This window comes from Eptatretus burgeri, chromosome 6, assembly GCF_056783735.1.
Source record: "Eptatretus burgeri isolate ZD-2024b chromosome 6, Ebu_testis_v1, whole genome shotgun sequence".
Lineage (NCBI taxonomy): Eukaryota > Metazoa > Chordata > Myxini > Myxiniformes > Myxinidae > Eptatretus > Eptatretus burgeri.
This window is the reverse complement of record NC_140966.1, coordinates 43,849,360-43,875,872: the sequence shown is the minus strand read 5'-3', so window position 1 is coordinate 43,875,872 and position 26,513 is coordinate 43,849,360. Positions and strand designations below refer to the sequence as shown.

General features: G+C 39.9%; 1 protein-coding gene across 1 annotated transcript in view; it reads right to left on the bottom strand.

The window, feature by feature from the left end:
* The window catches only part of LOC147024653 (RNA binding protein fox-1 homolog 3-like), a gene marked incomplete at its 5' end in the record, with an annotated part of 388,350 nt that overhangs the window by 51,820 nt on the left and 310,017 nt on the right, over positions 1 to 26,513 (bottom strand). Inside the window, one exon of the mRNA XM_085884766.1 lies at positions 26,254 to 26,307. Coding sequence (XP_085740892.1) covers positions 26,254 to 26,307 — 54 coding nt within the window. The remainder of the gene's footprint in view (positions 1 to 26,253; positions 26,308 to 26,513) is intronic.

Genomic DNA, 26,513 nt, shown 5'->3' with positions numbered 1-26,513 from the left:
AAGGGAGTGAGATAGATTGCGCACAGAACTCTAAGCTTCGATTTTTCCATTAAATTTTTGTTTTTTTTTTCGATTTGTTGACCACTTTAAAGGGCCGTTGCTATGCCATTGCTAGGGCCCGAGATCCCATATACGAAAGCACACGATTACCAGAAATATTGGTCCTACCTACCAAATTTCATTGGAATCGGTTGAGTGGTTTAGCCCCTAGGCTTGACCAAAGTTTTGCGGACAGACATACAGACGGAAATGTCCAGAATAAGGGTGCTATAAGAGCAGCCAACAAACAAATCAACAGACACACAGACCCAAATGCAATACCCTCTCCTCTGGCAAGGGTAACAAGTCGAGAGTTCATAGAAGAGGATACCCGGGCAGTGTTCAGGTATATACAGGGGGGCCTTGCCATTTAAAGGGGTAACATTCTTGAAAATCCCCGTGAACTTAGGGTGTGATGGGGAAAAGGGGGTTAAGGACATCAATTTTTAAATTTGTCCAAACTGTACCCTTAATTAACATGCTTGTGCATTGTTTTTGTTGTTTATTTTCATGAATAAAACAGTGATTAAAAACATAAAATATAAAATACAGCTTATTTTCTTGAGTTATTATCCCCCCACCAACCAACGAAGTTGGCAGGGGATATAGAAATGGGTTAGTTATTATTTCATCTGCAGACTGTGGCTGCTGGTTGAATCATTGCTGAAAGCACAGGCGTGCCACTGATGAGGTGCCCCCCCCCGTTTGCAATAAGCAGCTACAAGAAGGATAACAGGCTGAGTCAACCCACCTGGTGTTTATTAATGGCTCAACAAGGGCTCAAACTCAAGACCCTAAGATTTTAAGCCAACCACTATAACCGTTAAGCCAACACCAGGCTTATTTTCCTGTATCTATCCATCCATCCATTAGGACCATACCCTGTGCAGAGCGTTGGTGCTGCCTAAGCAGTCTCCTTGGCTAGTGGGCACAATCCTGGACGGGTCGCCACTCAGGATACCAGCAAGCTGGCAATCATTTTGCCGACCTCAGAAGGATGGCAGGCAGAGTCAACCCCACCTGGTATTAATTGACCAGCCGAGTGAGATTTGAACTCATATCAGGATCCTGGGATCCCAAGCCCCACCACTCTAACCATTAAGCCAACACCAGGCATTTTTCCTGTATGAATAACATTAAATAAAATTTATTTTCTTGAATTATTAAGATCATGAAACTTACCTTCAATAATCATGATGATGATAAACTTGATCCAATAATGCGATCACGATGTTGATGGTGGCGATAATAAAGTCGAGTTGATGGAGATGATCGGTACGTACCCATCATGGCCGCCTCAAAAACCATTGCATGGTTCTTGGAAGTATTATGAAGGCAATTTGTTTTATACAGTCGTTGAGTATTTAATTAAATTCAAATAAAGGTTTAAAGAGGTTTCAAGGCATATAATTACCAGAGTTGGTGTCAAAGCCACCTAATGCTCGCCTGTTTATACATTTATCGTTTTTAAAAGACTAGTTTAATAATATTTTTTAAAGCATTGCAGTGAAGTCTGATCCAAATAATTTTAAAGCAATATATGTATTTGTATATTGTAATCAATAAAAAATAGTGTGGTAGATAAAAACAGAAAGGAAACTAGAGGGGGAGCACTCGGGAGAGTGAAAAACCTCTGCCGCCAATACTGCTGGGTCACTCAAGTGAACCTTCTATCTTATTCATTAACTATGTCAACAGTGCTGACAGTTATAGATCTTTTCTCCAAAAATTTTTTTTTGGGGGGAGGGGGAGTTGGAAATCACTTAAAACATGTAGAAATGCAAAAAAAACAAATCGAAATTTCTTTGAAAAAAAAGTTGCAAAATTTTTTTTTTCTCAAACAATTTTTTTTTGGGGGGTGGGGGTTGGAAATCACTTAAAACATGTAGAAATGCAAAAAAAAAAATTTTTTTCTCTAACAATTTTTTTGGGGGGTGGTTGGAAATCACTTAAAACATGTAGAAATGCAAAAAAAAAATTTTCTTTAACAATTTTTTTTTTGGGGGGGGGGGTTGAAAATCACTTAAAACATGTAGAAATGCAAAAAAAAAAAATTCTCTAACAATTTTTTTGGGGGTTGGGGTTGGAAATCACTTAAAACATGTAGAAATGCAAAAAAAAAAATTTTCTCTAACTTTTTTTGGGGGGTTGGAAATCACTTAAAACATGTAGAAATGCAAAAAAAAAATTTGGGGGGGGTGGGTTGGAAATCACTTAAAACATGTAGAAATGCAAAAAAAAATTCTCTAACAATTTTTTTGGGGGGGGGTGGGGGTTGGAAATCACAAAACATGTAGAAATGCAAAAAAAAAAGTTTTCCCTAACAATTTTTTTTGGGGGGGTTGGAAATCACTTAAAACATGTAGAAATGAAAAAAAAATTCTCGAACAATTTTTTTTTGGGGGGGGGACCAAGTCCAAAATATAATGGCATGATCCTTGGACCATACCTACCCCCCCACCAAGTTTCGACGTAATCCGTCGAGGAGTTTTTCCGTAATACAAAAAATTTAACATTTTCATGCTCACGCTCACGCTCACGCCGAGGGTATCGCTATAGCTCTCTGTTCTTCGAACAGGCGAGCTAAAAATTAATTTCAGGTTTTAATACTGCCGTTTTACCCAGCTTCCATAACACCACCCAATCTAATACATTACATTAGTTATTTGTGCCTGCTGTTTGTGCCATTTATGACATCCTTAAAAACACTGAGTTTCCTGTTTGGAATGATTTTCAATTTTGTTTGACTGCCAGGCAGGCAGACTGAACCTCTTATCTTTTATTTTTTAAGTTTTTTTTTTTTTTTGCAACTTTGGTGATTTGCAAGTCAACAGGGTGTTCTTTGAAGAATGACTTGTTCTCAGATCCTGTACCTTTGTGTTTTCAACATCACAATAGCAATTACTCCAATTCAAACTCACACAAGTAAAAAAAAAATTTTAATTCACAAGTAAAAAAATTTTGGTCAAATTCATGCGATGCGATCAAGTGATCAAGATCAAGATCACATGCGATCAAGTCAAATTCAGAGCCAATGTTTGGTAAAACGAGAAACGTGTCTTCCAATTCACGTTCAAAATATAATATTCAATTTAAACTCGCTGTTCTTCAATCATAAACTGAAAAGACAGACGGACGGACAGACATGAACCAATTGCTTAATCCCGCTTTTTGCTTCGCGTGCGCGGGGTAACAACGAGAGAGTTCATAGAACACCGTACGCCAAACAGTATTCAAGTATCTCAATCAGTTGAAATAAAACAATGATTTTAAAGGTAGTATACATCTTTGTTTTGGAAGTTTACCACCATTGATGCAGTCTTATAAACCACCTTATATAACCTGTCCAAATACTACAAAACTTGAGGTTTTTGGAAGCAATAAAAAGGCTATTTTTGTTCTGCAGTGTTCAAGTATATAAATAAATTTTAATAAAATATAAATTGTAAAAGTCTCATGAAAAAAACTTTGGAGGAATGCCACCATTGAGGTAGTGTCTATTACACCACCTCATTGAACACATTACATTAGTTATTCATGCCTGTTGTTTGTGTCCTTTATGATGTCATTAAAAACTATTTTTTCTGTTTGGAATGATTTCCAATTTTGTTTGACTGCTAGACATGCAGACAGACCAAAATAAAACTATCTCACTATAATCTCTGCACATGTGCGATCGGGATGATTTCAGAGCCAAAGTACTGTTAAATTGCAGTCTGATTCATGTTCACATTTGCGCTCAAAATATAACATACAATTTGAATTAAGTTGTTCCTCATTCAGAAACTGATTGTGGATGGACGGACAGACGGATAGACAGAAGTGAACCAATTGCTTAACCTCGCTTTACTCTTCGTGTGTGTGGGGTAACAACAACAACGTCGTGACTTAACTATTGCTTTGAGAAGCCAGGAGTGCATTCCGCGAGCAAGCAGCTTTCTCTCACTTGCCAAGTGGCTTGTTTGATTCAAAGTGCTCAAGCAAGCACTACAACAGAACAGAGCGCTCAGCAGCACTTAAGATGGCGGCCTCCAATGTAAACAATGCTGTCGTGCTGCTTGAGCAAATGATGTCTGGGCGGTCGTTTTCAGTTTAACTTGATCATCTTGTGACAGCCTCCCAAAATTTTTTTATTGTACATTAAAAGTGGCTACAGAGAATAAGGAAGAGTGAAAGAAACAAATAAATGGGGAGTAAGAAGGATGAGCCCCATGCCAAGTTTATCGACAGATCAATGCCACCTTTCACTGAGCATTTTGGGGAGGGATTTTTACATGTTTTTAGATCTTGAAGAAGTAGGATGAAAAGTAGAGTAAAAATTAAAGTATGAAATGCACGTTTCAAGAACATTTCATTGGTTGTAGTCACTGATCTCTCAAGTAACTGGATAGGAGTAGTGGGGCAGATAACAGCAAATTTTGAGAGGATTCGTGCAAATGATGATAGAAGCATCAAATTTGGCACATTTGTTCTCCAGGGGATTCTAATCAAATCTGCCTGATTGGCCATTTGAAAATCGAAATTTTGAAAAAAATTGAAAAAAAAAATAAAAAAACTTCAAAATAGTCAAGATCACGAATCAATGTTGGATGCTGGCTGAGATTGGTGAATGTTTCAGAAACATCATCAAAGACGTTCCAAGTCTGCCATGCAGTTTTCTTCCCTTTACCACGGAAGGCAGACACGACGTCACATCCAGTGAACGCATGGAAGTATGGGATCCCTCTAGCTTTCTCAGGCCCTATTGCAGAAACTACCTCATGGACTGGAATCCATCGCGTCCTGGCTCCTTGGCCAAAGGCAATCCACATGTTCTCAAGACCTAGTTCCTGTAAGGATGGCAGTACAGATAGTGCTATGACGAGTACGTCCGTGTCATTAGCCTTAATGATAATGGACTTGCTACCATCCGTCGTTGCATCCCTGGCGTGTACAAATATTTGAGTGTCAGCTTTTCATGACAACATGGAGACACAGCATCCAGTGACTTCCTTGTGTTGCTAATGGCATCTTCTCCTTTTGTGACAATGACTGTTCTTGTCGTCTGTGCTTCACACATCTTTTCCGCAAGGAAGTGAAACAGCTCAGTCTTGTTGCTGTCATCTCGAAGAAAGCTTCTCCAGTTACTTGAGGTCTTACTGGTTCTTGTCACACTTCTTCTGATTCCTTGCCCCCTTTTCGACCTTGCCTCGGACTTCAGACTTGACTTCTTGTACACATCAAACACTACGTCCACCCTCTCGTATCTGGCACAATAGGATTCCACCTTTGGGATGATGTCTTCTTTAGCATAGTCATCAAATATCTTTGAAGTGCGTGGAGGTAGGGCATTGATAAGTGCTGAGCCATCAATGATGACTGCATCTCCCCTTGGTTCTCTGTCTGGGATGTTCACTTGCACTTCAAGTATTTCAGCGAGCTGTGACTTCAAATTTTTTTGAAGGTTTTTTTTTTTCTTCAAATTTTTCAAAATTTGGATTTTCAAATAGCCAATTGGGCAGATTTGATCAGAAAGCCCTGCAGAACAGAAATGCCAAATTTGATGCTTGTATCATAAGTTGCACGATTTTTATACTATCTACTACACTCGAGGGGAACCTCATTTTATGAAGCCATTTGTCCGCCATCTTTGCTCTCCCAAACCGTAAGAATGAGACTGGTAGTAACTCAGGTGAATGTCATTTACCAATGAAATGTGATTCCTCATTTCCTTTGATCAAGACCGTCGCAGTTTTTACAACAGTAAGTGGTACACAATGGCACTTCATAAAGACTATAACAATGCTTTTTTTCAACCTGGAAATGGATTAAAATGAAGTCGGAATGGAATAAAATCAAGTGGGAAGGTAGAATTTTTGTAGGAACTATGCACCTTGAAGCAAGTAGTTGTATTGTCGGAAACAGGATTTTCTGTGTTGTGGGAGAAGGAATATGGCAGATCGAGCACTTCCGCTGGCTTCAGGACCGCCCGACAAATTAATGTTCGGTGCAGTTATTGGAGAGATCAGTGGTTGTAGTGTTGTTTTGAATCCGACTACAGTGGCCATTTCTGTTCTCATAACAAAGCACCTCTCTGAATTGTTTCCTCCTGGTGCCAAGCGGTTAAGCGAGCATCTTGCAAAGCGGGTGATATGGAATGACTGGCTTGGAAATCTATAGCAAGCTGCTTGCTAATGGAACTTGCAAACGTCTCCTCCAGCTTGATTTGGGTTTACGTTGCTCATTTCCATGTGTGTTTAAAATTTCCGACACCAGATATTCTATCCTGGGTTCAGATTGTTTGTGTCATTTCAATCTCCTTGTAAACGTCAAACTTTGCCATCTATTGGATGTCTCAACAGAGCTTAGTGTTCTCGGGAAAGGACCCACTATTTCCTCACTGAATGTCACATGCCTTCCATCCACACCCACGTGCCCTTTTCAGAATGTACTTTTATACTTCCCATCCATAACGCACCCATCGGAGACAATCCAGCCAATCAAACGCCACATCACACATCAGATCGACATTACAGGACCCCCTGTTTTCACACGTGCTCGCAGACTAGCACCCGAGAAATTATGTATCGCCCGCCAGGAGTTTGACTATACGTTACAACATGGGATTATCATCCAGCAGTTGGGCTTCACCACCAGACATCGTCACCTTAGGATCAAAAGGTTCGAACTAACAAAGGTTCAATTGTCATATTGAACCTTTTGATTCCAACGTAACAACATGGTACCCAAAAAGACAAAAAAGACACCCGGGGATTGGCGTCCTTGTGGGGATTATCGGTCCTTAACCAACACGACTTCCAGACTGTCACCCCTTTCCCTACGTTCAGGATTTTACCGCGACACTCGATGGTGCTACAATCTTCTCCACGGTCAATCTTTTACCATCAGACTCCTGTGGATCCAGTGGACATCCCAAAGACAGGATTCACCACGCCTTTCTGCCTGTTTGAATTCCTTTGGATGTTGTTCGGCCTACACAATGCCGCACAAACCTTTCAACGTTTTATCATTCAGGTGCTCTGAGGATTATACTTCTGCTATGTGTCTATAGATGATATTCTAATCGCCAGCGCAACCACAGAAGAACATCGGGAACACTTACCTCTCCTCCTCACCCATTTGAAGGATTTTGGCATCGTCAACAATCCCACAAAGTGCATATTCGGTGATCTGGAGTTAAATCCGGATGGGCAAATGACCGGTTGAAGATGGGCAAATTAGTTTGAAAAAAATCTTTCATAGATCTTTCACATCCACATGATTTTTCGATTGGACAATTTAAAGAGCAGGTTGCGGGTCACCAAACATGTTCTGAAAATTTATCAATATGATTATATGTGCATTAAATAGTTCGATGCAAACTAGTGTGGTTGCCTAACTATTGGGGAAAATTAATGAAATTTAACTCCGAAGTTGTTATTTCTCGAGGCTGTTGAGAAAAACAGCCGCATGCCCATATATGGATGGTGACGTCATGTTCTCCAAAACAAAGCGGACGCTCACTCGCTCATTGAAGAAGTGTCCAGTTCAGCGGGCCGTTCTTTCGCTTTTTTGAGCTTGCAACTGTCTATATTATCCTTTTTTATTTTGAATTATTGTAGAACAAAGTTATTTGGATATTTGTAGATCATGCCTCGTACGTATGTCGTCATGTTTTGCAAAAATGGCTGGAAAACGGGTAATCGCTCCCACCGATTCCCGAAGGAATTAAACATTCGCCGGCAGTGGATAAGATTTGTAAAAACAAAACGGGCGAATTTTCCCCCAAAGAAAACGGGTAAAGAGGACCCTTTGAATAGACTTGTCATTTGTGGTGACCATTTCACAGCCGATGATTACGAAGGCATAAACACATCTGATCACCACTCTGTGAATACGAGTTCTTGGTTGACAAGTTCTCCAGATACTGCTCTGTCACAGAAACAATTGTTGAGTTTAAGTGAGAAAAACCTTGAAATGTATTCTTAAAGAGTACATGGAAAAACATAAATAAACTTTCTGAAAAATACAAGCATGAAAAAATTTCTCAACAAATCAACTTATTGTTGATTAAATTACTTTTTTTTAACTGCATTCACAAATTGGGCAATTTCATTTCAATTGTAAAAAAATTGATCAATTTTCCACTTTTTTCTAAATTTGGTAGAATATTTTCCAATGAGGCTAAATATGTTTTGGTATTTCTATACCACAACAGTCTCTTGAAAGTTGGGGTATGTTCTAACTGTTCACTTTCGCTGGGGTCACGCTCAGCTGTCAGAAAGACTTCAACGCCAAGGCTACCGTGTATAATATATTTGGGTCCATTATTGATTCATTCCATTTCTGACTGTTGAGTGACTGGAGGGTTAAAAATTATTATATCAAGTCACAGACGAATCAAACTTTACATTATTTTATGCATCGAACAAGAAAATGAAAATCTACAAACCAATCTGTCTGGTGGAGTCTGTCAGTGTGAACTGCCCGACAGTCAGTCCTGCTACTTGTACACGAAATAGGCCGTTTTCTGGCACTTGCAAGTTGCTCAAATTTATATGGCTCAGGGCCAGAAACTCCATAGTATAAATTCCTCTCATCCTCCGACTCGTCCTCGGCAATATCGGAATGAAAACACTCAATTTCATCGCCGCTGAAATCACTCTCTGATTCGCATCTCGCCATTGTTCACACGCCGTTTCCGAATGTTCACGAAGTTTTCGGAGAACGTGATGTCATAGCATCTTCGGTAAATTCCGGTCTGTTTTTTGATCACTGGCAAAAGTTTTGACGTAAAAGTTAATTTTAGCATATTTTGAGTTTCAAATGTAAGAAAATAATTGCCCAACGATTATTAATGTGATTACAACCTTCGAATCACGCGAAGTCATCAGCGACCCAAAACTTGCTCTTTAGGCCTAAGTCACATTTGCCACAGCGGACGTAGGGTCTCCAAAATCTATGGCCACTAGCAGTTATAGATTGGCCGCAATATTTCCCTGGTCACACAATGTAGCAGTCACATATGTTTTTATTTTTCGGGGAGCCGCTCGGGGTATTTAGAAATTGTGGAGACCGAAAACGTGGGGGTGCCGTACGGTCTTTGATTTGATGTTGCACGGTGACCTTAGGGCGTTCCTGCGGCGGCCATGGAATTTTCAAGGCAGACGCAAGATACCCGCAAGGCGCCCACAAGGCGACCGCAGGGGGACCGCAGGGGAGCCCTAAGGCGAACGTGCGGCCAGACGGACGGTAACGAGTGGGTTCTTTTTTTTTTTCTTTTTTTTACCAGTTCTTTTGTTTCGGCTTGTCGAATTGCTACGGCGAACGTAGTAATGAAAAAAAGTTATAACTCCACGCTATAATTCCACGGCGACCCCTACGGCCTGTAAGATATAGCCAAATGGCGTAGGGCCACCCTGAGGCCACCTCAGAAACTCTGCGGCCGCCGTATCCTCGCCGTAGAGCAAATGTGACTTAGGCCTTAACTGGAAGGATCTGCCCTGTTCCTCCGCTCGATGCACCCTGCTGGCAGAGCAACAGTATAGCAGCTTTAATGGAGTAAATTCAACCAGAAAGAGGATGAAACCCTGAAACTGAAACAGGAAAAAAGGAGCTACTAATGCCTTGTTTCCATTTATCACTCAATCTGGGTTGGAAACCCGGGTCTCCCTGACATTTTTTCAATGCAAAAATTAGCCAAACCTACTTTTGGTGGCCATCTTAGCCAGCCCTGATCGTTTTCACAGCCTTTTCCAAAATTATCTGTAGCGGGATGGGTGGAAATACGTCACAACACGAACGAATGAGGTGATGATTTTAATGTAAACCTTCAATGTAAATTGCCTCTTGATCTTAAAAGTCCACAGAATCAGAAAAAATAAATAATTTTTACCTCCACCACTGAAAGTATAGGAGGTTATGTTTTCACTCATTTCTATTGCCTGCCTGTTTGTTTGTTAATTGCCGGAATCCTTCGGATTTCGGCAATTATGTTGTTCGGTTGTGTGTGTCATTCTGTGTCTGTCTGTCTGTCTGTCTGTTTGTTTGCGTGTTTGTTTACCCTGTAGCAGCCACACCGTTTCAGCGATCATGAGCAAACTGGCTACAGACGTCGGCCATGGCCCAACTTAAGGCCCGGTCACACCTTGACGTTTTAGCCAACGTATGCCGATTTTTGAATTTTTTTTCTAAAACGCTGGCACACGTTGAATACGTTATGGGTAAGTTTTGATAACATTGAGAGCACGCTGAAAAACACTGCCATACGTCGTTGTACATTGGCTTTAAACGTTGTACTTTTTGGTTGTCCTCAAATTTTTTCATGCTTGAAATTTCACGACGTATGCCGGCGTATGACTCACACGTTCCGCTACGCTGGCCACAAGTTGTATGCACGGTCTGCGATCGTTGACAGACGTCAACACATGCTACTTGTAAGTTAATCATAAGTTGAGACACGCCGAGGTAATGTTTAGCGTACCCGAAACTTATTTCTAACCTATGATTAACGTGTTGTTGGCACGTTACGCGATTGTTGCCACACGTCGACAGACGTTACTTTTAAGTTACTCATAGGCTGAAAGACGTCAGTATAATGGATCGTCCTTGCGTCAGCGTCCACGGCCACGGCCAGGACACTTATTTGCAGCATTCTTCAAACTTTTCTTCGGCATGACAAGGATGTTCACACTTCGATGTCTAGCTTGGCTATGATTCCAATTGTCCATCGGCAGCGTCTATTTAAAATAGTCGAGTTTGAGCGTTTTAACACGTTCAGAAGAAACGCTTCAAATTTCCAAACCCCAGCGTCAAAAAACAAAGGCGAGTGACAGCAATTTAAATCGTTGATTGTAAACAATGAAAATAGTTGAGTGGTACCGTTTAAAAGTCGTTGAGTGTAAAAAAAATCCAATTGTTGAGCGCAAGCGTCTACTTTCAATAGTGGAGATGCAGCCATTGAAATCATTGAGTTTATCATTTAAATCGTTAAATCGTAAAACGCAAGGACGATCCATCATAACCCACACCCTCCCCCTCACACTCACCTACTACTGCCAACATGAACAAACTACTACTAATACTAATACTAATACTAATACTGTTACTGCTGACATGGACATCGACTCAAAAAGGACTCGAAAACACTGTTGGGTTCCCCTTTTATGAGCAGCATTTTTATATATCAATTCCCAAAACCGCTGGGAACACGTCTTTATATGGCAGTTGTAAGCCAGAAACACGTTCATTTATTTTTTTTGTCGACCGGAAGACGTCATTGGAATACGTCTACATACGTCGATGTGTGTTGGGACTACGTAAAGAATTGGTTCAAAGCACGTCAAACATAAGTTAGAAATAAGTTTCGCGTAAAAAAGACATTACCGCGACGTGTTTTGACTTATGAGTAGCTTATAAGTAGCCTTTGTGGACGTGTGCAAGCGTCCGCATATCGTGTGTACAACTTATCCCCATCGCATGCGGAACGTGTGTTATACGCCGAGTACGTCGTAAAATTTTGAACATGTTTAAAATTTCTTGACGTACTCTACTTACTACGACGTATGATAGCGTACTTTAGTATTGTACTCACGTATACCAAACTTACTCGTACCGTATTTGACGTGCCCCAACGTTTTAGACACATTTTTCTTAGGTCGGCATACGCTGGCAAGATCGCCAAGGTGTGACCGCGATGTTGACACTTCCATTTCTACGGCAGTTATGATTCGAATCGTTGTGCGTCAGCCTTTTAATAGGCTACGTCACGACATCGTCGGCGATGCGTGCAACGCGCTATGCCTAAGTTAGACTATCGTTGGGCATCGGTTGTGTAGGCCGCCAACAGGTTCAGCATTCGTTGGTATAAGTTATCTATAACACAACGAAACGTTCTGTGTCCGTTACCAATGCGTTATACATAAGACCAAGTTGCTATGAATACGTCCGAATCTTTAAAAAAAAACATTAAAAGTTCAAAAGCCAGCGTTTTACATAAATTTTAATACGTTGCCATCGCTGGCTAAAACGTCAAGGTGTGACCGGGCGTTTAGACACTTGTCGTTTTTGGTGAATCTAGGTCAAAGGTCAAGGTCATGGTCACCAAAAAACCGAAATACTTATTTTTGCAATAACGTCCGCTAAAATGGTCGTATCGACTTCAAACCAAATCCAAAATCTGCATCTTCTAACACTGCATCCAACCGTATGTCTCATTGGGGTGTCACACCAACACCCTTCTTCGCGGTCGGGGGTCGAATGTCAGGGGGGTCGGGTAAAAACCTTCAAATTGCAATAAAAACGCCATTTCAAGTCCGATTGACTTCCAAGTTATGATCGTGACCAAACTAAGTGCTATAACTCATTAAACAGTAGCACTATCGACTTATAAGAACCAAATTGATTTGCAGGTTTTTGTTTTTTCAGAGATCATGGAGATATGACAAAGTTATTCCGGCAATTCCTTGCTCAACGAGCAATTTCATTTGTTTGTTTGTCTGTTTGTGAACAGGATATCTCAAAAAGTTGTGGACTGATCCGGACGAAATTTTGTGGAGGTTCGGTGTGTGATAAGGACGAACTGATTAGATTTTGGTGAAGTAATAAACAAAGAATTGAATGGGGTTTTAATTATAATAAGTTTTTGAGGTGTTACAGTTAGAAAAGCAAACCTGTCGTGGATTGCCCCTAAAAATTCCAGATAAACTGCCGTGACGTAATCGAGGGAAAGAATGTCAACACACAATGAATAATGACTGCACAATTCACTCCAGACTCGTCAGAAAGTCAATTTGAAGAATAATTTTCTGATCAAGAATCCCCAGATTACGACGATAGTCAAAATCATTATGTAGAAGGGGTCTCAGACAGGACATGTATGAACCCGGGGTCGAGATGATGTCATGGGAGGGACAGGGCCAATTGAGCCTTTTTGGGGGAGCGGGACCAATCGTGCATAAAAGGGCACGAAATAACATAAAAAATCTTCCTTTCAAGATATTTATTCAAGAAAAGAACAACGATTAAGTGTTAAGTGAAACCACATCTACTTGTTAAACCAAACGTAGTTTTCTGATTGTGTGGACCTGAAAGCTCAACTATTACATTCTTAATATTTCCCAACGTCTCTCTTTTCTTCTGCTTTATTTATGCATTATTAAGGGGCTGTCACACCTTGACGTTTTAGCCAGCGTATGCCGACATACGAAAAAATTTGCCGAACCTAGCTGGCCCACGTCGAATACGTTATGGGTAAGTTTTGTATACTTTAAGAGCACGCTGGCATACGTCGTAGTTTTCTGGCATACGTCGTCATACGCCGAGTACGTCGAGAAATTTTCAGCATGTTGAAAATTTCTCGACATATTCGATGTATGACACATGTTCCGCATACGCTGGCATAAGTTGTAGGCACGCTATGCGATCGTTGACACACGTTGACACACGTTACTTGTAAGTTACTCATAAGTCGAAACACGTCGAGGTAATGGTTAGCGTCAGTGTTCCAGACTCCCTGGTTTTTTTTTCCGGTATGACGGTGATGTTGACACTTCGATTTCTAGTGCGTTTATGATCTAAATCGTTGAGCGGCAGCCCATTAATTATATTATATTATAACCGCACTAGATATCGAAGTGTCAACATCACCGTCATACCGAAGAAACCCCCCCCCCAAAAAAAAAAAACCAGGGAGTCTGGAACACTGACGCTAAACATTACCTTGACGTGTTTCGACTTATGAGTAACTTACAAGTAACGTGTGTGGACGTGTGTCAACGATCGTGTAACGTGCCTACAACACATTACTCATAGGTTAGAAATACGTTTCGGGTACGCTAAACATTACCTCGACGTGTTTCGACTTATGAGTAACTAACAAGTAACATGTGTCGACGTGTGTCAACGATCGTGTAACGTGCCTACAACTTATGGCCAGTGTCATGTGGAACTTGTGAGTCATCCGCTGGCATACGTCGAAAAATTTCAAGCATGGAAAATTTGTCAAACACCTCGGCGTACTACGACGTATGCCAGCGTACTACGACGTATGCCAGCGTACTACGACGTATGCCAGCGTACAAAGACGTATGCCAGCGTACAAAGACGTATGCCAGCGTACAAAGACGTATGCCAGCGTACAAAGACATATGCCAGCGTACTACGAAAAAAAGCCAGCGTACTACGATGTATGCCAGCGTGCTCTTAACGTATACAAACTTACCCATAACGTATTCGACGTGTGCCAGCGTTTTAGCCAAATTTTGCATACATCAGGCATATGCTGGCTAAATCGTCAAGGTGTGACAGGGCCTTAAGTCTCGTCTGAAGCAGATGTGAGACGATTGCAATATCCCGGTGTGTGTGTGTGTGTGTGTGTGTGTGTGTGTGTGTGTGTGTGTGTGTATGTGTGTGTATGTGTGTGTATGTGTGTGTGTATGTGTGTGTATGTGTGTATGTGTATATATGTTTGTGTGTATGTGTGTGTATGTTTGTGTATCTATGTGTGTATGTGTGTGTATATGTGTGTATGTGTGTGTGTCTATGTGTGTATATGTGTATGTATGCGTGTGTAAATATGTGTGTGTATATGTGTGTATGCATGTGTATGTATGTGTATGTATGTATGAAAGTATGTGTGTATGCGTATTTGTATGTGTATGTGTGTATGCATGTGTGTATGTGTGTATGGATGTGTGTATCGATGTGTATATGTGTGAGTATGTTTGTGAGAATGGACATATATGTATGTGTATGTGTGTGTATGTGTGTAGGTATGCATATGTATGTGTATATGTGTTTGTTTGTATGTGTGCATGTATGTGTGAGTATGTTTGTGTGTGTGTGTGTATATGCGTGTGTTTGTATGTGTGGATGTATGTGTGTGTGTGTGTATGTGTATGTGTGTATGTGAATGTATGTGTATATGTTTTTATTTATATGTGTCTGTATTTGTGTATGTATATATGTGTGTGGATGTATGTGTGTATGTTTGTGTGTATGTGTTTGTGTGTATATTTATGTGTGTATGCATGTGTGTGTATGTGTGTGTTTGTGTGTATGTTTATGTGTGTATGCATGTGTGTGTGTGTATGTGTGTGTTTGTGTGTATGTTTATGTGTGTGTATGTGTAAGTGTATGTGTATGTGTGTATGTGAATGTATGTGTATATGTCTGTATGTATATGTGTATGTATTTGTGTATGAATATATGTGTGTGTTGTATGTTTGTGTGTATGTGTGTATGTTTATGTGTGTGTGTGTTTGTGTGTGTGTGTGTGTGTTTATGTGTGTGTGTTTGTGTGTGTGTGTGTGTGTGTGTGTGTGTGTGTGTGTGTGTGTGTGTGTGTGTGTGTGTGTCTGTGTGTGTGCGTGCCTCTGCATCGATATACTTTTCATTTAAAAATATTTTTCTCTTGGCAACTGCTTGTCCGATTGATCAGAAACTTTAAACATTGGAGAAATCTCCCATGGATAATATTTTCTTGATAACTCTATTGTCATAGATCACATGGTATTGCAGCCATATTGGATTAAATGAAATAATTTGGAAATCACTTGCTCTGAAACCCCTCAATGAAAAAATTGAAAGGGGTATATCGGGTGTTAACGGTGATGTCATTGGTGAAGTGGTATTCCAGCCTTAATTGGTTGAATTGAAATCCTTATACAAAAAAAATCTGAAACTTCATATATCTGATGTATAACCCAATGTGTGAAGAATTCAACTTATGACATCATAACTATGCCAAGAACCTATGTGGCATAATCATGTACATTGACGATGCATGTATATGGGCCATAATAGCTCTGTGAATGTCGTTTGAGTTATTTTTGTGCACTTTTTTCACAAATAAAATGCTCAAAACATATATATATATATATATATATATATATATATATATATATATATATATATATATATATATATATATATATATATATATAATGTTCTTTACTGGATCTCAGCCTCACATTGGAGCTTCCACACACATGGACGTAGACGTATACACGAGACATAACACAGGACTGTTAGACCATAAAAACACAGCCGCTGAGCTTGGAGGAAGTGCCGTATCTGGGTATCAGCATATCAGAGTATCAGCGAGTCCACAACAATGACGACACCTTTCTCACCACACTCAGTGGGGCATTTCCTATGAAGGAATTTCCTCCTCCCTATGGATACCAACCTATGGGGATTGTCCATGCCCTTGGCCTTTTAAATGCTGATCTTCAAGCAAGGAAGCAGCATGTACCTTTTTTAAAGTCTTTGTTGTAATTAAAGTCATTATTAAAGACTTTGGTACTCAGCCAGGGTTTGAACCACAAACCTCTGAGACTCAGAGTGGATGTTCCAACAGAATTGTTGAGATTGTCAGAAGCAAAGAAATGGCATCCATCCTTTTGGTTTTACCATAAAGCTTGCTGAGAAAAATCCACCAGTAACTGTCAAAAAAAATTGCGTTGCGTGGGAACGAGACCTTTCCACTCAACTCGCCTCAACTCTAAATTTGAGTTGTGGGAGAATGCGAGTTTTCAACCCAGGTGAAGTGGTACATGAAAACGATACATAACTACACAATCCTGCTTTAAACCAGTGACACATTATATTAAGCACCTCACACAATGAGGAAATTCATGTGTATCAAACCCATGTGACTCATCTCAATGTTGGTGGCACTTCACCCTCGAGTCATCATGTTCAAATGTTGTATGTATCTTGCTCACAAAAAAAAATTTCCACGTTTATGTTCCCTTGTGATTGGTGCTGAATAGCAATGTTCTAGTCCTTGAGTGAATCACTATAAAATTTTCAAAAGCCGTTGATGTCACATCTATTTCTCACGATATTCACAAGGTATTCATGAACATTTAATCCATCTGAATCCATGTGAGTTATAAGATTTGGTTAGTGTTTTCAGCTTCCAACCATGAAAAAAAAGAAGAGGAAGAAATGAATTTCGGGTATTTTCTCACTTAATTGTAAACATCAGAATTTAAGACAAAATAAATGATGTCCATGCTTTGAAAATTTGCCTGAAAAATGTCTGGGATTCGCACCAGTGTGTGTTCCTTTGGTTGGTGAACATCACACTAATGTGTTAATAATCCATGTATGGTCAACTTTAAAGCTTAGGTAATGTTGGTAATTTAATTACAACTGCATGATCGTACTTTCGTTTTCAGAATTTGTTAATGGAGGTTTTGATAAGAGAATACGAGCCAAGAAATGCAAAGGACATTTGTTGAGATTTAAATACGATTTTTCGAGTTTGTATACAATAACTGTCCGAACACTCTTTAAACTGAATCTAATATCATTTGTAAGAGAGTAACGAATTCATTGTAAATAATTTCGTTCAAAAATATTTAAGGACAATCTGTAGACTGGAGGTTGTATTTTATTTTATTTTATTTTATTTTATTTTTTTTACAAATCTACAGAAACAGATCCAACGTGTACAACTCCATTTTCATCTTATCGAATCATCCAGGGTTGTTTGATCATTCTGGAGCAACAAGGAACTCTAATAGTTCACAAAGAAGTATAAAATAATATTAGAGTGAAACAATTACAACCACGTCATCTAATATAACACTAATTAATGGAAAACGATCATGTACAAGAGTTTTTGTCTGGTAATACTCCATTATACCCAACATGCATATAGACCCAATGGGTCATCCTGTTTGGTGTTCAGGGAAATGGTTCTCTTTGTTCTCAAATTCAAATCCTTTATACTTTTTTTATTTGTTCATTGTTTTCCAATGTCAATAAGTATAATTCATGTAAAAGCGCACTAATGTCTCCGAATGCCCCAGCTGTGCACATGATAAATGCAAATGTTCATCAATGAACCTTTTTGTCACTAAAGAAAAGAAAATCCCATCAATTTTGAAGGAACACATTTCAGTAATCCTTTTAAGTCAATGTCTACTTAAAAGTGACAAATAACACTGTTCTACTTGTCTAACCCATTGATAACAGCAATTAAAGCAAATAAGACAGCTCAGTAATGTGCGATTTTTTTTGTCTTTGTGACAAGCTTGATAGAGACAGTCTTACATTTGTAGTGCCAGAAAGATGCCACGGAAATATCTTTGCAAGAGTTGTGAATTATTAAACATCTTTATGAGACATGAAGTTATTTTGAGCAACTGCAGAGCAAATGTTGTAGCTTTTGGCATGAATCTGTTACATGTGAAATTAAATAAATTTTCTTCCAAGGACATTGGACCAATGAGATGTGGTGGGGTTAAGGGGGTAGGGGTGAGGAGGGGGTTACAAATTATATGTGCATATGTATATGTATATATATATATATATATATATATATATATATATATATATATATACATATATATATATATATATATATATATATATATATATATATATATATATATATATACATATATATATATATATATATATATATATATATATATATATATACATATATATATTGAATCTCCAAACTTGATAAAATAGCAAGAAACATGATTCTCACGGCAGCATATACTGCACGACCTGTGAGCAGTTAGAATGTGTGCGTGAAAATCAGGTGACATAAATGAAACAAAAATGGCTCTTCCGATCCTGAATACAAGATGACACTGACATAATATGCATATTGCAAACCACTGCATCACGTCCAACCTAGAATGGCTTCCGGGTGGCTACTCAGGTCTTTTAAAGCTGAGATTATTTGTTTCTTTTTACATGGCACTGGTCCAACATGGCTGTTGGATTAGTGCCAATTGGAAAAGCAATTAGTGTTTTTGGCTCAAGGTTAGCACAATAAAAACACTCCTCAATTAACCCCTTGCACAGGCACGTGAACGGAAACAAATTGTCGTGCCCGGGGAATAAAAGTGGACACATGCTGAGGCCTTGGGTCTATTGGTCTGAGGAAGCCCACTGGGAAACATGTGGAACATGAGCAAAGACCAGCTAAAATCTGCCATTGTCGATACTAGATTAAAAGGGGAGATCTAGTTACTGTTTTGGTTAAATGTGCCTTTTTCTTTAAAAATGTAGAAGCCAAAATACCACACACACACACACACACACACACACACACACACACACACACACACACACACACACACACACACACACACACACACACACACACACACACACACACACACACACACACACACACACACACACACACACACACACACACACACACACACACACACACACTGGGGGTAGTGGCATGCGCCTGTAATCCGGCTACTCGGAGGCTTGGGTTGGAGGATCGCTTGAGGACGGGAGCTCTGCACTGGGCCGCACTATGAGAGGGTGTAGAGCAGCCTGGAATCATGACGAAACCCAATCCTTATCCCTGTGTCGGAAGAGGTGACCAGGGTTGCATCAGGAAAGGCATCCGGTGTAAAACCTGTGCCAAATCAGTATGCGGATCACAACAGATGATCCGCTGTGGTGACCCCTAACGGGAGCAGCCGAAAGACGAACAACAACAACATGTATATATATATATATATATATATATATATATATATATATATATATATATATATATATATATATATATATATATATTTGTTAACATACATGATCAGATCAGCCATCTTGGATTATCCAAATTCGTGTGGCCCAGGACCAAGTGTATAGTTAGTGCTCTCGTCCCCTTTTATTCTGTTAAATATAATCTGTTAAACATTTTGGCTAACATTGCACGTATCTGCTCTGACACTTCCATCAACACTCTTGGATGCAAATTTTCTGGCTTTACTTCTCTTCGATTAATTAGCTGCTTGTTAACTTCCTCCACTACAACCTGGAATGCCTCGAGGTTCAGTTTATTGAACTTCTAGACCTCACCATGAGCCATGACCTTTCCTGGGCTGACCACATACCACAGTTGGCCTTCAAAGCAAGCCGCAGACGGGGAATTCTCCATTGATCCAAGTTTTTCCTTGGAAAATCAGATCTACTCACAGTCTGCAGGGCCTTTGTCCATAGCACTAATGAGTACTGTTCTCTGTGGTGCGTCAACCTCACATCTGTCTTTCCTCGATTATATAGAATCTGAATTTTTTTTTTAAATTACTGGAATCCCCCATGATGAGGCTACATTACAAGATCTGATTCTCTCACATTACAGGCAGGTCAGTGGTCTCTGTTTTCTACTGGCTCTTTTCCAGTATTGCTCAGCATACTCTCTCAGTTCTCCAACCCTCCTCAACAACTCCAGGATGCATGCTTTCTTCCAGTAAACCCCTTCTGGTTAAACTTCCAAATCCAGGATGACCTCACACCACAACTCTTTTATTCCTTGCTTCTCTCGTCCATGGAACCACCTTCCACAAGCTGTTCTGTCCAATCTTCCCTCTCGGGTTTCAAAGAAGCAGTGCACCACCATCTCTTGTTTCTCCAATTCTAACTCAGTATCTTTACTTACTAGAACTTTTCCTAACTCAACTAAAATACTTGCTGGTTGCAGTGTTTCCTCCTTTCCACCTATCTCCTATTTTCCTGTTTGTTCACTCCCTTGATATTTTTCCTACTGCCATGAGCCTGGGTCCAATAAAGAAAAGAAAAGCCCTTCCTCATCCCCGAGATATATGCCCCCAGCTATTGGTAATTCCCCTGTCTATTCTTGTGTAAATGTTGAAGCGAAATAACTATTTGATCAACCTGCCATCTCACTTTCATCACATCATACTTGGTGGTTTAATGGTTAAAGCATCCTCTCTGAGTCTGAGAGGTCAGCAGTTTAAATAGTGTAATAGTTCAAGCATCCTTTCTGAGTCTGAGAGGTCAGCAGTTCAAACCCTGACTGAGTCATACCAAAGAGGTTAAAGATGGTATGTGTTGCTTCCTTGCTTAATGTTCAGCATTTAAAAGGATAGAGCATGCACAATCCCCATAGGCTGGCATCTGTGGAGAAGAGAAAATTCCCCCTTATTGAAGGCCCTGCTGAGTGTGGTGGGAACGGCAGCACCATTGTTGTGATGTCACTGGTACCCAGAGTGCCATGGGAAGTAATGGCACTTCCCTCAAGCTCATTGTCTGTTTGTCCTATCTAACAGTCCTGTGTTGTGTCTTGTGTATTTGTCTGTATGTTCATGTGCGTGGCAGCTCTGCAAGCTTTACATACTAGAAAAATGAATAAATACAAATCACCCTGTGCTATTCATCAATGGGCCCACACTTTTCTTAACCTGTTCTTTACCCATTATGTACTTTAAATCTATCTTGCCGAGTTATCTTATCTTCTTACTTAGCCTCTGTTTACCCCTTTACTAATACGAGCCCAACTTCACTCATGATATTTCAAACCTAACTAGAAGGGCAATTGGAGTGCATAACTCCACCACGTAATGCCTGATCCATGAGAACATATCGGGCTCAATACATTTTTGAAATATCATGCTATATATTGCTTTTGGCTCCATCTCTCATGCCTGGTGTTGGCTTAATGGTTAGGGTGGTGGGCTTTGTATCCTAGGGTCCTGAGTTCAAATCCTGCTTAGCTGCTGAATTAATACCAGGTGGGGTTGAATCTGCCTGTCATTCTTTTGAGGTTGGCAAAATGAGTGCCAGCATGTTGGTTTCTGTGTCGGAGTGGCGACCCATCCTGGATTGTGCCCAATAGCCAAGGAGACTGCTTAAGCAGCACCACGCTATGCATGGAGTATGGTCCCAATCTCCACTCTGACTCCATCTCTCAATGGTGAAGAATCATATAAAAAATAAATAATTGTCGTATCCAGATCCGGAGTCGGATCTTCACCAAAATTGAAGCAATTTGTCATGGTCACACACCCAACCTGTTTCATCCGAATCCGTCCACAACTTTTTGAGATATCGGGTTATATATTAGTTTAGCCTGTCTCTCAATGGTAAAGAATCACTTAAAAAAAATTCTAGCAGTCGGATAAGATTCTGGATTTTCACCAAAATCTAATCAGTTAATCCTTGTCACCCAACCTACCCACCAAATTTCATCCGGATCCATCCACAACATTTTGAGATATCCTGCACACAGACAGACAGACAGACAAACAAACAGGAAGACGACGTCACACAGAGCGCAATACTTGCAAAATCCATAAACAAATTTAATCTCGTAAATAATTTGTGGTTGAATTCAATGGCCAAATATGCAACTCCTCTTCAAATTTCATGTGAATCGGATGAAAATTGCCAATTTTAGAAATCCGGCCTATGTTGACCTTTTGAGCTATGTTGACCTCAAAAATAATTGGTGCTTGAATCTAGTGACCGGATATGCAAATCCTCTTCAAATTTCAAGTCAATGGCATGAAAATTGGGGATTTTATAAATACCACCTGAGTTGTTGATCTTGGGCCTATGTTGACCTTTTGGTCGATGTTGACCTCAAAAACAATTGGCTGGTTGAATTCAGTGACCTGAAATAAAAATCCGCTTCAAATATCAAGTCAATTGGTTGAAAATTGAGGATTTTCAAAATCTCACCTAAGTTATTGAACCTTCAGCCTATGTTGACGTTTTGACCTCAAAAACAATAGGCTTCTTCGTTATGACAAACTCTATCACGTGGTCAAGTTTCGTCAAGATCGGTATAAAATTGAGATCTGTAGATAATAAACAGACAGACAAGCGGCCAGAATAACAAAAAAAAGATGTCGTGTCGAGGACGATACTTGCAAAATCCACCCCCCTCTCTAAATGTTGCCATGGATACAAGAAATTGTCCTTTTCATTAAGATTAAAATTGAAAATCTTAATCAAATCTCAAGTCAATCAGTTGAAATTTTATAGTTTTTCAGATTGAAATTGATGATTTTAGAAGTTTGACCTTGAGTTGACCTTTGACTGTTTGACCTCAAAATAGTTGCTTTCCAAATTCAGTGGCAGACGATGCAAATCGTGTTCAACTTTCAAGTTAATAGGATGTAAGTTGATGATTTTTCAGATGAAAATTGATGATTTTAGAAGTTTGACCTTGAGTTGACCATTGACGTTTTGATCTGAAAAATTGTTGGTTTTCCAATCCAGTGACGAAATACGCAAATGTTGTTCAACTTTCAAGTCAAAGGGATGATAAATGACGATTTTAGAAATTCGCCACAAGATGACCTTTGACCTTTGACCTCAAAATCAATAGGCTTCTCAGTTGAGACGACCTCAACAGCTTTGTAAAAGTTTCATAACGATCGGTTTATAATTGTGACATGTAGGTGATAAACAAACAGACAAACAAACAGACAAGCCGGTAGGCGACGAGGGATCCGCGAGGATCGAAGCGCTGGATATGATGCTTTTCATTCTGACCGATCCACTGACTAAGATTCATTGCCAAGACGTATTGGTTCACTTACAATTGTTCCTCTGCCTGGCAAGATTTTTCCTATTGCGTATTTTGCTAACTGGCACTCCTCATAGTGGAGATGGAGGAAAGTGTAAATAACAAAAAATGTTCTATCACAATGCCAAGACCCTTTGGTTTACGTCTAACCATTTCGCTTTGATGATATTAATTTTTAAGGGTCTCGTTTCTCCACATTCAAACTGTAGGACAAGTATTGAAAATAGTGAACGTAGGTCGAGAAAAAGTATTTTTTCGAATTTTGTGTATTTCAGCCCCGACACCCTTGGTGATCGAATCTGGAAAAATGCTGCGGTTCAATTTTGTAGTAGTTATTAAACTCTATCCATACACCGAATTTGAATGTTCCGCCATCGACAGTTTCAGAGGTCAAGGTCACTTAACATATTCCCTGGTTCACCACCTTTCCACATTCGGAGGGCTGCCATTCGGAAACTATGAGAGATAGAGGAATGTTATGCTGTTGCGATAACTAGATGGGGATGCGAGGAATAGGCAGGAGTTGGTCCGGTCGCTCTACCTATCATAGAAGCCGGGCTACGTCAGTTACCACTTGAGTTCTTAAAACGCGGTTTTTCGGCCGATGCATAGCAACGGGTGGTTGCTTAGCAACGAAACTCAAACCACACACTCCCAGCCCATATGGCACCTGTTCGCCAAGTTTCATCGAAATCGGTTTGCTGGTTTGTGCTGTGGAGCCTCGCGTTGCGCGCGCGCGCGCGCACGCACACACACACACACACACACACACACACAGACACACACACACACACACACACACACACAGACACACACACACACACACGGAAAACCCGACAACAACAGAAATCTAGTGAATCCCAACAGAATAACAAAATCGACTGACCAATATACTTGAAAAATCTTCGATTTTCAAGTAAGAAACAGACAGAAAGGGGTGAAAACATAACCTCGTTCACCTTCGGTGGTGGAGGTAATAAACCCCTTCTGCGTATCATTAATAGCACTTTTTACTACTTCCTTGCTCACACACCAGCTGACCCTGAACATGACTAAGCTATTTTCAACAAACATTCCAGTGTTCAGATTTAAAATCAACATTGTACTCTTTGAACAATGCAACCACCTGTTCTTGGTGGACATCTTTCTCAGTTTTGCCCATGACAAACATTGCTCATGAAAAGGTTTGCTTTGCTGGATGCAAAGATGTTGACTTTTTGTCTTTCTTTTATCTTCGGCAGCATTATAAAATCGGATTCTGAGTTAAACCTACCTACCTGTCATTCTGAATTTAACCCAGTTTTATATGGCATGAAACAACTGCATTTACATTCACACAGATGTAATAGTGCTCTCTTTTTTCTCGACTTCTTCATGTTGTTTATCCTTTATTAACATATTCAAGATGTATTCGCACCAGTGAAAAACAATGCAAGCCACCCTTAATGAGGAATGTGGATCACTAGCAGGTACCTGCGGAACTTCCGAGATAAATGCTTTTGCTTGAGAGAATGTCACATAGTTATTTGTGTGGTGTATAAGCAACAGACTGGTGCTTGGACCGGTCCCAAAAACAACCAGCATCCGTTGAAGACAAAGTCTTCGATATCTCCCACCATAATAAATGAGGATTAATGAACTTATCTTCCCTAAGTGTGTGCAATATGTATGTAAAGTTTCCCCTTGATCTGACCAGCCATTCTGGAGAAGATGTTTGAATGTCTTAGGGTAAATTCAATATGGCCGCCAAACTATGTGACCTATCAATAAGAAATTAACAAACTTCTGAAAGGATGTCTTGGGGAAAGTGTATGTGAAATTTTGTCTCAATCTGTCCAGCTGTTCTGGCGAAGAAGATTTTAAAAATTTATTAATTTTCAATCCAAGATGGCTGATGAACCATGTGACCTATGACATCATAAATTTATATTCTGCCTCCAATCCTCCAGTGGAATACGTGTGTGAAGTTTCGTGTTAATCGGATGAGGTCTGTTTTTCTATCCAAGATGGCCACCAAACCATGTGACTTGTGACATCATAATTTTTACTATGTATGCAGACATTATGGAAGATGATAGTTGCAAATTTTCACTTCGTTAGGTTATGTGATTCCAGAGAAAACATTATTTAATATTTTTCTTGAATCCAACATGGCTGCCAAACCATGTGACCTATCAATAAGAAAATATCAAAAGGCACCAGTTCACCACTTGCTTGATATGTGTACCAAATTTTGTAAATATATCTTTAGGGGATTTGTAGTTAAGCTCCAGAAACGAAATGTGACGGACGGACGGACGGACGGACGGACGGAACCCATTTCTATATCCCCCGCCAACTTCGTTGGTTGGCAGGGGATAAAAAGTAGCCTGCGTTTGACATAAAAACGTATGCACTGCCGATGTGCATGTATAAAACATCATGGTTATATAGCTTTGATAGATTCCAATTGCAATGGCCCATTGGCTTTTGCCCATCTTTGCTCTCCCCTTCTCCTCCAAACTCCAACTCTTTGTCCTCTCCTACCCCTCCTCCCACTCATAAAAACAAAAGGACATCATGCTCTTCTTCTGGTTAAACGTTGACCTTTGCCTCCTTGTAGAGCTTTCCAATCGCAGCGGACTGCTGGAGATGGGACACAGCCGAACGTATGAACACACAGACAACAAAGGGGATCAGTGATTATATATATATATATATATATATATATATATATATATATATATATATATATATATATATATATATATATATATATATATATATATATATATATATATATATATATATATATATCCTGTAAATAACGGAGAGGATCACTTTGGGGGACTAATTTGTGTGGGTCCTCAATGAAAAGCCACGAGGGCAATGACCACATAGGGCGGACAATGTGGGCTGGGACTCACCGGCGTAAATCTCAGGTCCATATACTGCGCTGACGACAGGATTCATTTTCCAGCCTGTTAGCATGCATGGAGGTGGGGTGGTGAGAGAGATGGGATTGGAGGAGGGGTTGAGGGAGGTAGGGTGTGGGGTGGGATATAAGTTGGAAGAGAGGGTAAGGGGGTGAGAAGTTGGTCGTTAACATGGAAGCAGCCAGGCAAAATAGCTGAGTGGGAGTAAATTGATCACTGCATTTGAGGGACCACTGTTAAAGCCGAGAATT